Below are 15,150 nucleotides of genomic sequence, written 5' to 3' on the forward strand. Positions count from 1 at the left end.
CAATGTGGGAAGAGCCATTAGCTCTGCTTGCTTTGATAAAGGCAGCACATCTCTGGATTTCAGCTCCTTTACTGACTTCTTGCTCCACACTGGCCCAAGTCTGATGGACATCAATGGTAAAGGTCCACGTGCACCCAAGCAGCATCAGCTTCCCTACCCAAGCTTCCCAAATGCACACGCACAATGCACCCGTGCACCAGCGCCCCAGGGCAAGGGGACAGTGCACTTGGTGGTTCAGCCTCTAATTGGGACCAAGACTGCCCCAGGAAGTTTCCCAAGGGCCTCACCCCAGAAATACAAAGTTCAAAAGGCAAGCATGCCATGTACAAAGTCTCCAGAAGACCACCATCATCCCCAGGGTACACTTCTCCAGAGAGCAAAGGCCAAGAGTTGCTGTAGATGTACCATACCCGAGTGGTTCGGGGTATATGCAGCTGAAGTGCTCGACGGTGGGAAATTTGGGATCCCAAATCCTTAGCATATGCTAAACAATGAGTGGCTGCACTCCACGCACTGAGCCTAGCAGCGTTAGCATCGTCACAAGCCATTACCCATCTTAAAAAGCTGGTGCTGCCGAGCAGATACTCACAGGGAAGGAGAACAAGGCAGCACAAGTGCCACAGTCTGGAGTTAACACTGATGCACAATTTTGTCCCGCACATATTCCCTGGGACCCCTCCTCCAGACTAGGCAGCACCCAGAGCAACGCCACACTGCTGAGCTCCATGTCCCTGCTTGCCCAGACTTAACTCTCAAGACAGCACGCTTTACCAAAGCACAGCTCTGCTGTGAAGAAAACGAAACCATTTTAGCAAGATCCATGCAGTAAGTCAAACACTACAATGCAGAATTCAGCAGATTCCATTTAATGTCATGTGCATATATCCATACATTTACTTATGTCAATGGTTTTGATGTGCGTGATGCCAGGTCTTGAAAAATCTACTCATTCATTTACGTCTGGGAGCGTGAATTCTCTCGAACAATCATCTTGGGGTGGATTTGCTTTTTTTTAAACATCAGCTCTCAACCACACAGTTGCAAAGATAATACATGGATTGAAGGCAAAGCACGCAGAGCTGACCCTAAAATTCGCAGACAGCTCTGCAGGTGCTGTTGCAAAGGATTTTGCCAAAAAGCATGGGGCGTGAAGAGATGCCATCCCTCCCAGGGAGAAAAAGAACTGGTAAGAGATGGCTTAGTCTTGTCTAGCATCCCAAGCAACAGCAAGGCAAAGCAGCAGAAGTAACAACCCGCAATTCTTCAAGGAAGTTTTTGGCCAAGGCTGAGGAACAGGGCAGAGAAGTAGAGATAAACCACCACCACCCAGAAAAAAGAAATAAATTACTTTCACCACCAAGTACTCATAGAAATTTCACTCTTTTGTTTGGGTTTTTTTGTTTTTTGTTGTTGTTTAAGTGACAGGACTGATACAGCCCCGGGTCACAGATGGGCACCCTGCAACGAGCTCCGTCCCAGCAGTTTGGGGGTAGATTTTTCAAGCCCTGGTGATGGCTCCCAGGAAGGCTTCTCCCATCCACCCCTGTCTCCCACACTATCAGAATCTATTGCATAGCATTTATTTCAGATAAGGCACTGTTTTGCCCAACGTGAACAGCAATTCAAAATCAATGCAGTTTCCATACAGTCCAAATTTGATGGCCTACAGTGCAATAACACATAAAATTAAAGGCAAGGTTTGGAAGAATAAACCCAGCTTTAAATTTAAACTTAATATTAAAAAGATAAAGGAAACTACATTTTTCAAAAGCCTTTTTATTTTCCTTCACCATTGTTGTTTTACAATACAAATATCACCTTGTGAATACACAAAAACCCTACAGAAGATAACTCTGCTTCACGTAAAATACAGAATGGATATATATATATTTATATATATATTTTCTCTTCTTCATTCTTTAAAAAAACTATTTTGTTCTGCACATTGGCAAGTTTAGGATAGAGTACTTCCCCAAACATACAGTATGTATGGTAGGAGTGAAACTTATAATTAATTACATGCAGTTTCTGCACAAATATTTTAAAGAAATAGATTATTTTTGTTGTTTTTCAACAACATTTCAATACGGGATGGAGAAACCATTCGTAGTTCACTCAGTGATCATTTGTAAAATTCTTAAAAAACAGGATTTCATGGCTGTTTTTATTTTTAAAATACAGCTACCAAGTAGACAATAAATTGATACCTTTTAGTTTGACCTGCCCACAATGTGTGAGCAAGATCGGACCCTTTATATTTGTGTTCTTTTCCCCCTACACATGGCAATTTCAACATTATAAGCAAATTTCCAGTTTAATTTAGCTATAAATGCAAAAATTAGTAATTATACAGTATATATAATTCTGCTTTCATGGAATACTTTATTTTAAATAAAAACATTTAAGACTGCCTACTGACCATACAATCAAGACAAGAAAGGCACTAGAAACATAGACAAATCTCTCTCTCCCAAGAAGCATTTTCTTTAAATTTTAACTCTCTATTCTCTGACATGTAAAAATCTTTTTAAATTTAATTTTCATACACATTTTGAAAAATAAAGTTAGGAAATACTTAGAAAATCACTTTACAACCTTTTTCTTTTTTTCCTTTTTTTTTTTGCACTTTTTGACACAGTCACCGCAGATTCTACAAAAATCAAGATTACCAAACCTTCCTGTGTCTATCATCTTATTCGTAGCGTGACGCAACAGGTAGAAAGATTTCTCGATTTTACCCAAGGCAGGTATTTAGAAACCTTCATATAGTAATTTGCTAGAAAATGGCTTACAGCCCAATCTTTGGGGCAAGAGATATGAAAAGTATGTTTTCCCAAGAAAATAATATGCTTTATTCCCAGACGTGACTGGAAAGACCAGAACTTATGATATAAAAGCTTTCATTTATGCTGTCGCATCATATACAAAGGAACATGGTGATGGGTAAATGTAAATCCCAAATCTATTAACAAGAAATGTATAACAGTGCATGATAAGTTAGATTTTCTTTATTGTTGTCCAACGCAGATCCTTTGGAGAGAAAAAAAGATCACAGTGCTTACCAGGTAACTGAATAGATTAAGTCAAGGGAACTGTTAAAAGAAAGGGTTAGGGAGCGGTTGATTTTTTTATGGCATCTTCTCGTACAGAGTTCTTAGCACTTGGGACAGGTCCTTTCCCCCCGGTTTTGTCCGTCGACACGCTGTTATGTGTCATTCACCAGGCGGCTGTATTTCACCTGCCTGCCCCGGTGCAGCACTGGCCAGGGGCAGGGCCAGTGGTAGGAGCGAGGTACAATTCCTTGGACATTCTTTTCAAAGTACTGGAAGGGCTTGTACCACCAGACCCTTGCAAGGAGGTTAGTTTGGGAAGCTTCTTTTAGCACCTGCACAAAGATAATCAGAAGAAAGAGCATTACAAAAGAGCACATCACTTACTCGCATGACTTCATCACATGTCGCTTGCTACCGTTCAGCAGTGGCATCTTGCCTACAGTTGCTTCCAAAAATCTCTCAATATCTAGAAACAACCGCCAAACAGATCTGCATGGACAGAGTCAAAAAGAGCCAAGCTATTTTTCCACAGTCTACCTGCACACACCAAATGCTGCTCTCAAGTGAGGTTCACCCTAGTTTCTAAGACCTCTGCTGTTCTATGGTCCCATAGGAGAAGAATGAATGGCCCAAGAGATAGTGTCTCCTCTCCTTTGGGAATGAAACACAACCAACCCAAAGCACGTAAGTAGCTCAAGAATCACTTTGGAGCCTCACTGCATGCTTACAGAGCAATGAGCAAGGCATGCCTCAACCCATCCAGAGGAGGTAATGAACCCTGCCCTGTCCTCCACATGCTCTTAACCTGCCCCCATCTGCCCTTATGCTTCTCCTAGCCATGAGCAAGCCACAGCTGAGACACAAGGAGCGGGCAGGCACCAAGGGAGTTATTGAACTACCCTGTCGCACATTTTAGACACCAGAGCAGGGAAGCATTGTATCAGCCCACCAGAAAGTGCAAGCAACGGGGCTTGTATGCTAAGCTTTCTTTCCATGTGGTAAACTCACATGTAAAATAAATCCACTATAGCCCTAAGTGGGCTTTTGCTTTTCATTTTAAGGTAGACACAAGCCACAGCCCTCGGCACATAGAGCAGCAGGAGGAAAGAGGAACTAGCACACAAATGTGCGCTCAGGTAAGGATCCAGGGACCAGCATTTCCCAACACCTCAGCAGTTTAGGGAAGCAATATTGTACCATCTTCTGAGTCACATCATTCAGCGGGGCAGGGACATTTCCACACAGTAAGGCAAAGGACTTTTCTGAAGCAAGTCCTCATTAGTACTCAAGGCAATCTTGACTTCAGCAGCTTCCAGCCTGGAAGCATGGCCACTCAGCACCACCGTTCTGACAGAGCTCAGGAGCAAATTCAAAGTGTGGAAGTTGGTCTGGTGCTGTATGACAAGAGTTACTAAGTCTGGGCACAGATTGCTATCACAGTGGTTCGAAACAGACTGAACATCAAAGTGCATTCTTTGCAATTAGGCATTTGGTAGTAAGAACATACCACAGGGCTGGACTGTGGTGTATTGCTTCAAGCAGCAGCAAAACCACTGCAATAATATGGCACAGTAGCTGTAAGACCTTGATATAATCTAAAAATCTGTACCATCAGAATATTAACTGATGTCCTATCATCATACTAGGTCTTTTCTTAAATGTAATTAACTGAAGTCATATGCTGATAAGCACAATATCTTTCTCCATGTTGCACAGAAAATATTTGGACACCAATTTGCTGTTACAGACCTAAGAGTTAGTTTCTCCTAACTCATTAGGTCTTTCCCATGGATAACAACAGTCTTGTGCGTTTTCTCTCTCATTCCTCAGCACTGTAAGCTCATCACTTATTGATCTAGTTCACTGGCAGGAAAGTAAGAACAAGAATGACATGAGACCTCATTTAGACTGCTTCATTCAACCTTTGAATCATTTACGACTGCTCCCTGGTTGAGTATTACAAACCTTTGCTCTCTTCCATCAAGTACTGTGCCCCCAGCTAAGCAGCTCCTCGTTCTCAGCATTTCCCTCACGGCCCTATTTTTCACGCCTTCCCAGACACAGGCCTCAGGACAGGAGCAGCCTGTTCTCTGCTGCGCTATCCTCCAAACAGAAACTACTTCCCTTGGTCAGGGGAACTTAGCACCACTTGGAAACACTCTGAAAAAATGGTTCATTTTTAGTGAGGTCTCAATACTATTCTTCAACAGACCTGTCATCTAACTACACAGAATAGAAGGAAAATGCAGCTGGCTTCAACAAAGAAAAAACCCAAGGCAAAAACCACCACCACATCCAAATGGTTCGCTCTGCTATCACAAAAATGGCCAACTGGCCAAAATTCAGAACAACTTCAAAAATTGAGGTTACACAGCGGAAGCAAAGAGGCCTGCCTGCCTGTGGGCAGACCTTCAGGCATTTTTGCAGTCCAGATGCAAAATGAACCCAGCTGATGACGCCTCTTTCCATTCCGTAAACAGTGTCGGGGGGAAGAGACGGATGTTCCACAAGACACAGGCGAGTCCACTCCTACTCCTGCAGAAAGGCTCAAGGCCAAGCGTGGATATTCACCCACCACCACGTTACAGCAAGCAGAACCACACAGATCCAAAGACCGGGAGAAACTCACTTGCTGGTTGGCCATTGTGTGATACCACCAGAAAAGTCTTGTAGTGATGTAGTAAGCCACCACCACGTCCACAGTGTAGTGGTCATGAGCAAGGAGGATGCAGAACATCCCAACCATGCTGAGTGCCCAGCAAAGCCAGTGATACCACCAGAGTCGCCGTGGGGAATCTGGAAAGAAGCAAAAGAAGTGATTATCTCAATGCATGGTGTTATCAGCATATGCAAGACTATTGCTGTCATCAGCAGAGGAGCGGACTGCAATCCTAAGCGGGTAGTGCAACGCCTGCATTAAGATTAAGAGCAGGAATGCTGAGATCACAAAATAAGTATCATTCTCTTAAGGTGTAACTTAAAATTGTACTCTGGGGTAGTAAGACCCTTGGAAAACAGAAAGGTTATGAAACCTTTGAGAAAGAGGCCCAATACATAACAATATATTATAACCTGGTCAGTAAAATTAACTGATTTGTTTTTCCAGTATTGATTCTCAACAGATGGCAATTCATCCCTCTTGCCTTTCATAAAAGATAAACGCATACATTAAAGCCCGATTCTTGAAAAATGAGCAACCTTGCATTCAGCACGGCATTCATCTCTCTCTAAGCTAGGAGACACATAGTTGCACCAGGCAGGGTGCAATGAAGGTTTCAATTACATTCTAAACAATTTTTTTTAATTAATAAAATGCTTAATTCAGATATCTAGATGGTAAAGTGTTTATTTTGTCTCCTCAATTTTCTTTTTCAGTAAGCCCTATGTCTTTGAAGTCCTATTATTTTTATTTAATTGGAAAAGCATGCATTTTTACTTTAATTTTATTTACTGATCAGTACAACAATAATTCTTCAATTATCAAGGATTTATACAACAGGAAATGCCCCATGAACAGTAACAAACTTACACTCTTTGATAAATAAGTATGTAAGAGTTAATATGACTGTGTGACCGCTGTACAGATAGTCGCCGCACATGTTGTGGGATCCTGTGATGGACAATCCTCCGCCAGCAATCAGTTTCATTATCCTTCGCAGGTGAGATTCCCAGTCTCCAAAAAGCTGGTGGAAGAGCAAAACACAAAAGCACAGCAGAATATCAGTGCTAACCTTTCAGAGACTAAGGCAATGGCGTTAGCCAGTAACTTTGCCTTTCAGTTATTCTTTGTGCTTTGATACACAAGATCAATCAGTAAATCCACAGCTTCTCCCAAAAGCTAGCAGCACATTTCTAGAGGGAAAAAGACTGGAAATGAGACACGAGTTTATTTTTTTATTGATGCTTTGCATCTGTTACAGATAGTGTTCATGTGAGCACAGGCCATATGCACTTCCATCATTTGTCTAAAATATTACTTTATTTGAATTATTCAATGTCTGAAGAATCAAGGAAATTAGTACAATTTCCCTAGAAATACAGTATCCCAAAGGACTACTGTTTTTTACCCACATTCACAACATAAATTGAAAAGGCACAGAAAAAATTAAACAAATATTTGTGTATGTATATATGCGTGTAAAAAACCTTTATACCAGGTCATTTCCAGTTACAATGAAAAACATGGCATCTTTTCAATATAATACCAAAGCAAAACAAGTAGGTGAGCAAAAATTGTTTTCTATGTTATTTCTAAGTACTTATGGCTGCTACCATGTAAAGGCATAGTCTTTCTCCCAGGTCTTGCTGGCAGCCTTTGCTAATGTTCATGGCTATACAGGAAAATTATTTTTAGCGAGAATCTTCAAGCAGGGGTTCAGGTCTCTTTTTATTCATTATATTATTGCACTGGGATATACAGCAGGTGTATATATGAACCACATGTATATATAGCGAAGTTCAGAATAATGACTCTTGGAAAACCTGCAGCTTCTGTAATACAGTCTCAAAAATCCAGCTTCACCAATAAAAAAGAATTAAAAATATTTTCAGCTATAGCTAGAATTTTGTCATGTTCTCTAAACATCTGTTTTTCCTTCTGTTCAAGAGGCAATGCAGTCTAACATAAATCAAGCTTAATTTAATTCTTCTTGTTCATAACAGTGCAGGCCCTACAGATGCTAATGCAACAGTAAACAGAATGAACTGCTCAAACTGTATGTCCAGCTGCTGAATCCCTGACTCAACGAACAGAAGAGAGTATCTCACTCCAAACTCTAAGGCCTCCCGCCATCCTGCCTCGGAAAGTCTTCAAAACTGTTTCTTTCCACTTCACATTTCAAAAGAAATATATACCATGTTTGTCAGAGCAAGGTGCCAAACTTCTGCACTGGCTTTAACTTACACAACCCACGAGAGCAATGGGGACATTCCTCCAACATCTTATGGATTTGATCTGAACCACCTCCAATCCATGATGCTGGCTCAGAGGGTATTTCCGAAAAAAACTTCTATCTACCTTAGGAAAGCCAAACTTGAAACAAACCAAGTCCTGCTGGAGAGAATGCCCCTCTCCCTCCTGCCAGGTGACCAAAGGGCAGCTGGTACTGTCCCAGGACTTTGCTTTTGCTGCTCCCAGGTCTAAAACAAGCTCAAATGTTAAAAAAAAAACAGAAAGAAAATGTATGCCATGGAAGAAGCAAAACCAGGACATACTGAGCACCTCCAGATCCAACGGGAAGCAGGAACTCAAAGGAGCAGGACTAATAGATCAGTGCACGCAACTACACATGTGCTGCATCCTTACCTCATTTTATGAAGTTTTTAAATCCGTAGTAACCATGTAACACTCAGAAGGAAACACAGATCCCTCTGGCTGGCCATTACCTGCATGCTTTGCTTTTATTTTAGAGCCTGGGCTTGCTTTAAGAATTGGAAATAATTATTAATTGCTGACAGATTTAAACAGGGTCTTTGCAGCAATTAAACATTTCCTGCTAACAGTTCGTTATAAAACATTGAAATGCTCCCCAAAGCCCACTCTTCACAATCATCTACAACTCAGTAAGGTGTTGAGAGGTTATTCTTTCCCCATCGGTATATTTATAGCTTTCAAGAAAGGTAATCCTTAGTCTTATTGGGGCAACAGAAGAGCACAACGTAGGTTTGTTTTCACTTGAGTAAAGAAACAGGCTTGCCAACACTGTAAATTTCCCAAAATGGCAGATTTACTCCCTTCAGCCCATAAATACCTATGTTCTTTCTTTTTTAATTTCATAACAGCTGACTGATCAAATACAATGTTGACTCCCCTCCCACTTGCTTCTCTTTACAAAAGACCTTGGTCCCTCAAAAAGCCACACGTGGTTTGGCAAACGATGTGCCTTGTCAAACAAGGTGCATAGTACATTCATTGGCTTTATCTCCCTGAGGAACCAAAGCATTTCAGCTTTGTTTGTACATACCAGCAATCCTCACCAAAACATAATGGTTTTGTATGTAACAGCATATGCACCCAGTCAGCTCAGGATTTTACTACCTATAATCAGTGATTTTACTGCTGTCACCTAACATGGCTGTGCACACAAAGCCATTGTACTGTGTGAACAGTAGATACTTCACAGAAATTACTTTTTTTTCCCTTTCCTCCAGCTTAAATCAAGCTATAGCACAAAGAACCCCAGGAGGGGCATGGAGATGAACCGCTATGGAGAAAGAGCACTTGTGTCTAATTTATGCACCTTGTTCCCTACTGCAGCAGTCCAGTCTGTATTTAACTGCATTTCTACCACAAATAGCACGCTGCAGTAAGGGCCACACTTACACCAGCGCTTGTGTGGTATGAGATGTATGCACAGCGCCTGTCCCATGATGTGTCCCCCCTGACTACACGGGGCTTGCCTAAGCACCTGTCTCTCTCAGTAGCTTGGCTTCAGCCATAGCTTTTGCAAGCCCATTTTCTTCCTTGACACAACAGTCAGGAGTCAGTGCTAGATGGGGGAGGAGGTGGCAAGTCCTTGGGCTAACACAACTGCAAAAATATATGCAGGGACAAACAGCTGCAAAGGGGATAAGAGTTTCACCAGCCTTGGAAAAGTCTCTTTGGGCCATTTTCAAATACAAATCATACTTGGATTTGTATTTAACATGCTGAAGCATCTAGAAATAAATGAGTCACACGAGGAAACTCCTCAGGTTGCACATCTTTGACTGCATTGTCCTGCAGAGACAGGAAAATGCTGATCATGCAAATTAGTTGAAAATGCTACAGAAATTGCATAGGTTAGCACTTTGAAAAGGGTGGGAATGCCTGCACTGCCTCAAAGCAACCGTCAATACTTTCACTGAGAAGGAAGTGGATGATCTGCAGAAGAACGTTCCCATCATGCCAAACTGTTATTTTCAAACTAGTAACAATTATTGAGTAAGTACTGCTCAGTTTTGGTAACAGCAGGACAAGGGGAAAACATACAGATTAAAATATGGAAAGGCAGCCAGAAGTTTACCTTTGGAGAACACTTGAAATGCATGCCAGGTACTGGGAGTGTAGTCACATACATTGTAATACACCGATACAGGTATAGTGTGCCAACTATACAGAAAAATCTTCTGCTAATTATAGACCTAAGAGAAAAGAAGAAAAAAAAGAAAAAAAAAGGGAAAAAATAAGGAGGTCATTCAATGTAAACAAGATATACGAAGGTAAATAAACTACCAACTGTTCTTTTCTCTGTGCTTCTGAAACTTGCGACAGTATCAGCTTACACCTCAGAACACTGAATTACTTTACAAATACTCCCGTGCTTTACAGGTCAGAAACACAAAAGCAACTCAACTACTGTAGTCCATGAAGGTGATTACAGGAAATACAAGGATTAGAATACAAAAGCCTAGGCAGATACAGTGTTCAAGACATTAAAAGGGATTTCATGCCCCATACCTCTCCATTAGCATTGAGCAGTCACTAATTTTCTGCTCAAGGCAGGGGATAGTTACAGTATTTTCATTAAAGGATAAAATGCTCTAAGTTTATTTCAGGTGACATACACATTTAGTAATTACAAAGGGCTGCCTGAGAAGAAATAGCTTGTATGACCCCAAACAAGTGAGAACACATCTTTCCTGAGCAGTGTCAAACAGGAAGCAATTCACACCAGCAACAAAACCTCTGAAACCCAAATTTAGAGTTACGTGTGAAGAGATATATTCATTAAGGGCTGCCAGTGAGTCACCAACATACACAGAGAGGGCAGATGCAATTTTGGGGTACCGTGATGCAGTTCTGCAAAACCCTTAAGAGCACACGGGGTAAAGAGCTGCAGCTTCGACTCAGGAGTGACAGCCCTATAATGGGCCTGTGAAGTTTCAGTGCTATGTACCGGCTAATAACATCATAAGGAAAGAGCTATGCCAATTAAACCCCTTTGGCACATACATCAGGACAGGAGTAATCTCCACCTGAGCTTGCATAGAGTTCAGCAAAGAGAAAATGCTGTTGGTGTTACAAAAATCACGAGCAAATCCAGTTACAGCAGTTCATGACCTTAACCAAATCAACCCTTTGCATCCTGCCAGTTACAGACCCTGTTGGTTTAAGTTGATTTTAAATTGTTATTATTTACCATTACGATCATTTGGGAAATACAAGGGTTACAATACAAGCTGCAAGTTCTAGCATTCGTTTCCTGCTATTTTGAAGCATTCACTTTTTAAAAATCAATATTTCTATCAAGCTGAGCTCTTTCAAAGATCAAAATTGGCCATCTTTTTTGTTTTTAATAGCTTTTGGCAGTTATTAAACTGTAGTGCTCCACTCTCAGAGGAGTATGAATTTGCAGTGCCAGATCAATAACAGCTTAAGTGTCTTAATTTATCAGAAAAGCCTCAACTATTACAGTGCACATGCATTTTTGCACTTGAGTGCTCACTGCTATTGAAACACAGTATTTCATGTTTCTTCTTCCCTCTCCTGGTGTAAACACAGGCAAAACTGGGAGTTAAGAATCTGATAAACTTTATTAATGTAGCTCCATGGACTGAAATTTAGGAGTGGAAGGCACCATGCCACTGGGGCAGTGATCTTCCTCTGGGTCTCATTATGGGGAATTTTTCTCTTGGAAGGATGATCCAATAAAGATCTCACTCTTGTGTCTGGCTTTTATAATCAGACACAAACTTGCTTTTCTTTATAACCCGGTATAAAGACAAACAGGGGGGTTGGGGATTAAAGACTGAGCAGTACTGTATTTTGAGAGACCAAAGAAGCAGCTGTGTTTTACTGAGCAGTGAACTTTTTTTAAAAAATTAAAATTACCCACAAACTCACTTGGTTTAGCTGGATTTAGCATGTTTTTGCTAAGGAAAGTCTGAAAGTGCTCTGTACTATAGTATTAAAAAAAATACATAAAAAGCCTCGTATTTTCCTTTCTCAGAAGGATTTGTCTGTGTTTGTATGTATGACTACGAGTCAGCTAGTAAGTACAACTTCTAAGCTTATTACTGGCCAAGACAACTTTTATTACAACTATCCAGAAGACCTCACCTAACACAGCTAGTGAACACGCTGGTTTTTCAATCCCATGAGCATGCAGCCTGAATCAAATGTCAAGCATGGCCAAAAACCAGCATTGTACTTCTTCCAAAACATCTGGGAATGCTTCCCAAAGAAGTTAATTCTGCCTCATCCGCTTGCCTGGACTCTACAAGCTCCCTGCAGTGTCTTGGACAGCCTGGAATCCTCTGCCAAGACCTGCACACCCACCCTGTTCCTGCTTTCTGGTGAGAAACCAACCAACCCAATGCCTTATGGATGTTCGAAGGAAATTGTCACTGACTTCCTTGCACCAAAACTAGTGCCTTGCCCCAAGTCAGCCAAAACCTTCAATTTCTACCTGAAGGTAAAATTATTTTTCAGGCAAGAAAGCAGTAACAGGGCCAAGTGAAACCCTGCACTGTGGTTAGCTGGACAGACACACCCAACATTCTCTTTCACTTTGGCCCCAACTTTGCAGTGCAACAAAGATGACACATATATTCTATTCAACATCACCATGCCATCCCTGGACTGAACAAGGAAGACCTGAGTGATCGGTGTCATGAATGATACATCTCTGTCATCCTTCATTGCTCGCAAGAAGCCAGCTCAGCTTGAATGAAATCAGGTTATTGGCAAATAATGGATCTGGTAGGATAAGCAATAGGAATTCCACTGCTTGGCAAAGAAAAATGTTTCAGAAATTCTGAAAGTATGAAGTTGTCTCCTTCAGTCAAATGTTCAACCCAGCCACTGGCTCATGGGTAACAATCCTGCTGGTTCACCGGTGATCCTGAGCTTGCACTTGGAGACACGGTATCTCTATCATCTGAGCAGGCGAGGGACCAGGTCTCATCCTGCCCAGCAATTACCTGGCTTCACATCTTATCTTCAGACCTCAAATGGAATGTAAGAATGGCTATCTCTGACGCCATCAGAGGTCAGAGCAGTGAGGAAGGTCTAGCTGGCTTAATTCTGTCCCTTTATTTTTGAATTAAGTTTCAAAAGGAGGTGACAACCCGCATGGTTGTCAGCTCTTTTTATAGCCCTTAGTGGTTCCCATCCACAGCCACAAGAATGAGGTCCTCCAGACAAAGCCGCCTCACTGGGCTCATGTTCCTGTAAGCTCCTCTCCTGTTCTTCAATTTTGCTGCTTACTGACTGCTTGGGCCTCTCAGACCTCAATACCTCTACTCATTGGCATAGAAGATGACTTTTGGTCTCCATTATATGACTAGTACCCACACTGACCAGGACCTATTCCAGGGCTGATACAGGTAATGGAAAGCTCTGTGCCTCCCTGATATCTTCCCCTAATACCAGAAAGAGCCTTTCTAAAGCAAGGAAAAACCAACAATCAAAGCAAATGGGGATGGTTGCGGGGGGAGAGAGAATGAGGGGGAATCTTTGCATCTGCCAACCATAAGTTAACCTATGTCTCACTCCTTCAAAATCTCCAAGGACCTTATGGGTACTGCTGTTCTTAATCTAAAGCCTCTGCTCAGCTCCATCACAGGGTGATGATCCCTCATATTGCCCTATTAACCTGACACCCCATTCTTGAGAGGAATCTTGTGTCACGTTCTCCAAGTGCTTCCCTTGGTTTTGAACAACATTTATGCTCAGAGACCCCCAGAAAGTTAATGAACCCCCATGTTCACCACAGGCAGCTAGAGCAGTGGGGGAGAGGAGCTGGAATGCAGTTGCTAGCGCTGCAGCTACCAACTTAAGAGTGATACTGAAGCTTACAGCCATAAACAAAACAAGAGGCCAAGCCAGGCTAAATCCTTCCTCCTGTACATACATGCATATTAAAAAAAAAAATAAAATGAAAAAAGAAAGGAAAAAAGCAATTCCACAGTTTTTTTAGCAATCCTATAATAACAATAAATTAACCTTTCTAGAAACTTTCCTTTAAGGAACATCACCTCTGTAAAACTGTACAACAGTTTTAAAATTTCACCTGATAAAACACATTAAGTAGTATAAAGCAGAAGAAAAGATGAACAAACCATTATCTCAGTCTTGTGGATTACATAAACATTTGTCACATTCCAACAGAAATCCACAACTGTGTTGCACAAGGGTATGCTGCCCCAGTTTAGCAATTCTCTCATTCCAAGCTGCCTGTACCTTAAGAAGCTGGTGAACCACAAGCTTATGTTTAAGTTTTAATGTTTTTCTCCATTATAAGGGCAAGCGATCCATTGGCCTCTGGTTTTCTTTCTTTTAAAAAGGAAAATCTGTAATTCTAAGGTTATTACAAAGTCTTGTGAACTGAAGAATCCTGTATTTCCCATGGTGGGGCCCAAATTACATTCCTTCCTCAATTTCCTACATAGGAGTTAAAAAAAAAAAAAAAAAAAAAGTTCAGTGAACAGGTGGAGAACAAGCTGTTTTACTAGTAGAGCAGAGGAGTTCCTCTTTGGGCTGGGCAGCTCTGGGGACATGCTTGTGCCTGGTTTTTGAAAGGAATGGTGATATGCCACCTCACACTGCTTAATGCCACTTGCCTTTGAATACTTCATTCACAGCTATGGCAGCTGCCTTACCACAACTGCCTAAGGTGTGGATTTATGGCAGTATAAATACCCTAAATTAAGATCCACATGGACTCTGTAGAGGGTAAACAGTAGGTTACTCCCACTGGCAGGCAAATTCACCCTTGCAGTTTTGACCAGGATGAGCAAAGAAGCAGACAACCACTAAGACCTTGCAAATTCATTGCATATCTATGCTTTTGCATATTTTATGATTACCTTTTGACATACTTTGTGTTTGACATTACCCGTTCCATCTAATGTTAAGCAGGAAACATACTTCAACAATTTTCCACACAGCACTGTTTAAGTGCATGGACTAAACCACTGCCTGTTGGTTTTGACAAAGAGTTATGATAATCTTAGGGTAGGTCTTTACATTTGGCAAACCACAGAGACACTACATCCATCTCAACTTGGTTTGCAGCTGTGTTCACAACAGTTGTGAGCTGTGCTTCCTCTAAATAGACAGAACAGTCAACTGAGTAAAGAACGTCATTACAACCAATTCACGGCTTTTCACACA

General features: G+C 41.5%; 1 protein-coding gene across 7 annotated transcripts in view; it reads right to left on the minus strand.

Moving 5' to 3' along the window:
- Positions 1-850: 850 nt before the first annotated feature.
- SGMS1 (sphingomyelin synthase 1) overlaps positions 851-15,150 on the minus strand; it is a 99,632-nt gene continuing 85,332 nt past the window's right edge. For all 7 annotated transcript variants that reach the window (XM_080401709.1, XM_080401704.1, XM_080401708.1 and 4 more), the window contains 4 exons: positions 10,058-10,175; positions 6,583-6,736; positions 5,683-5,849; positions 851-3,385 (listed from right to left, as the gene is read on the minus strand). In XM_080401709.1, the coding sequence (XP_080257835.1) occupies positions 3,206-3,385; positions 5,683-5,849; positions 6,583-6,736; positions 10,058-10,175 (619 nt within the window). In that variant the 3' untranslated portion in view covers positions 851-3,205. The remainder of the gene's footprint in view (positions 3,386-5,682; positions 5,850-6,582; positions 6,737-10,057; positions 10,176-15,150) is intronic.

The sequence above is a fragment of the Falco punctatus genome (genome assembly GCF_963210335.1).
Source record: "Falco punctatus genome assembly, chromosome: 9".
NCBI classification, from domain to species: Eukaryota; Metazoa; Chordata; class Aves; order Falconiformes; family Falconidae; genus Falco; species Falco punctatus.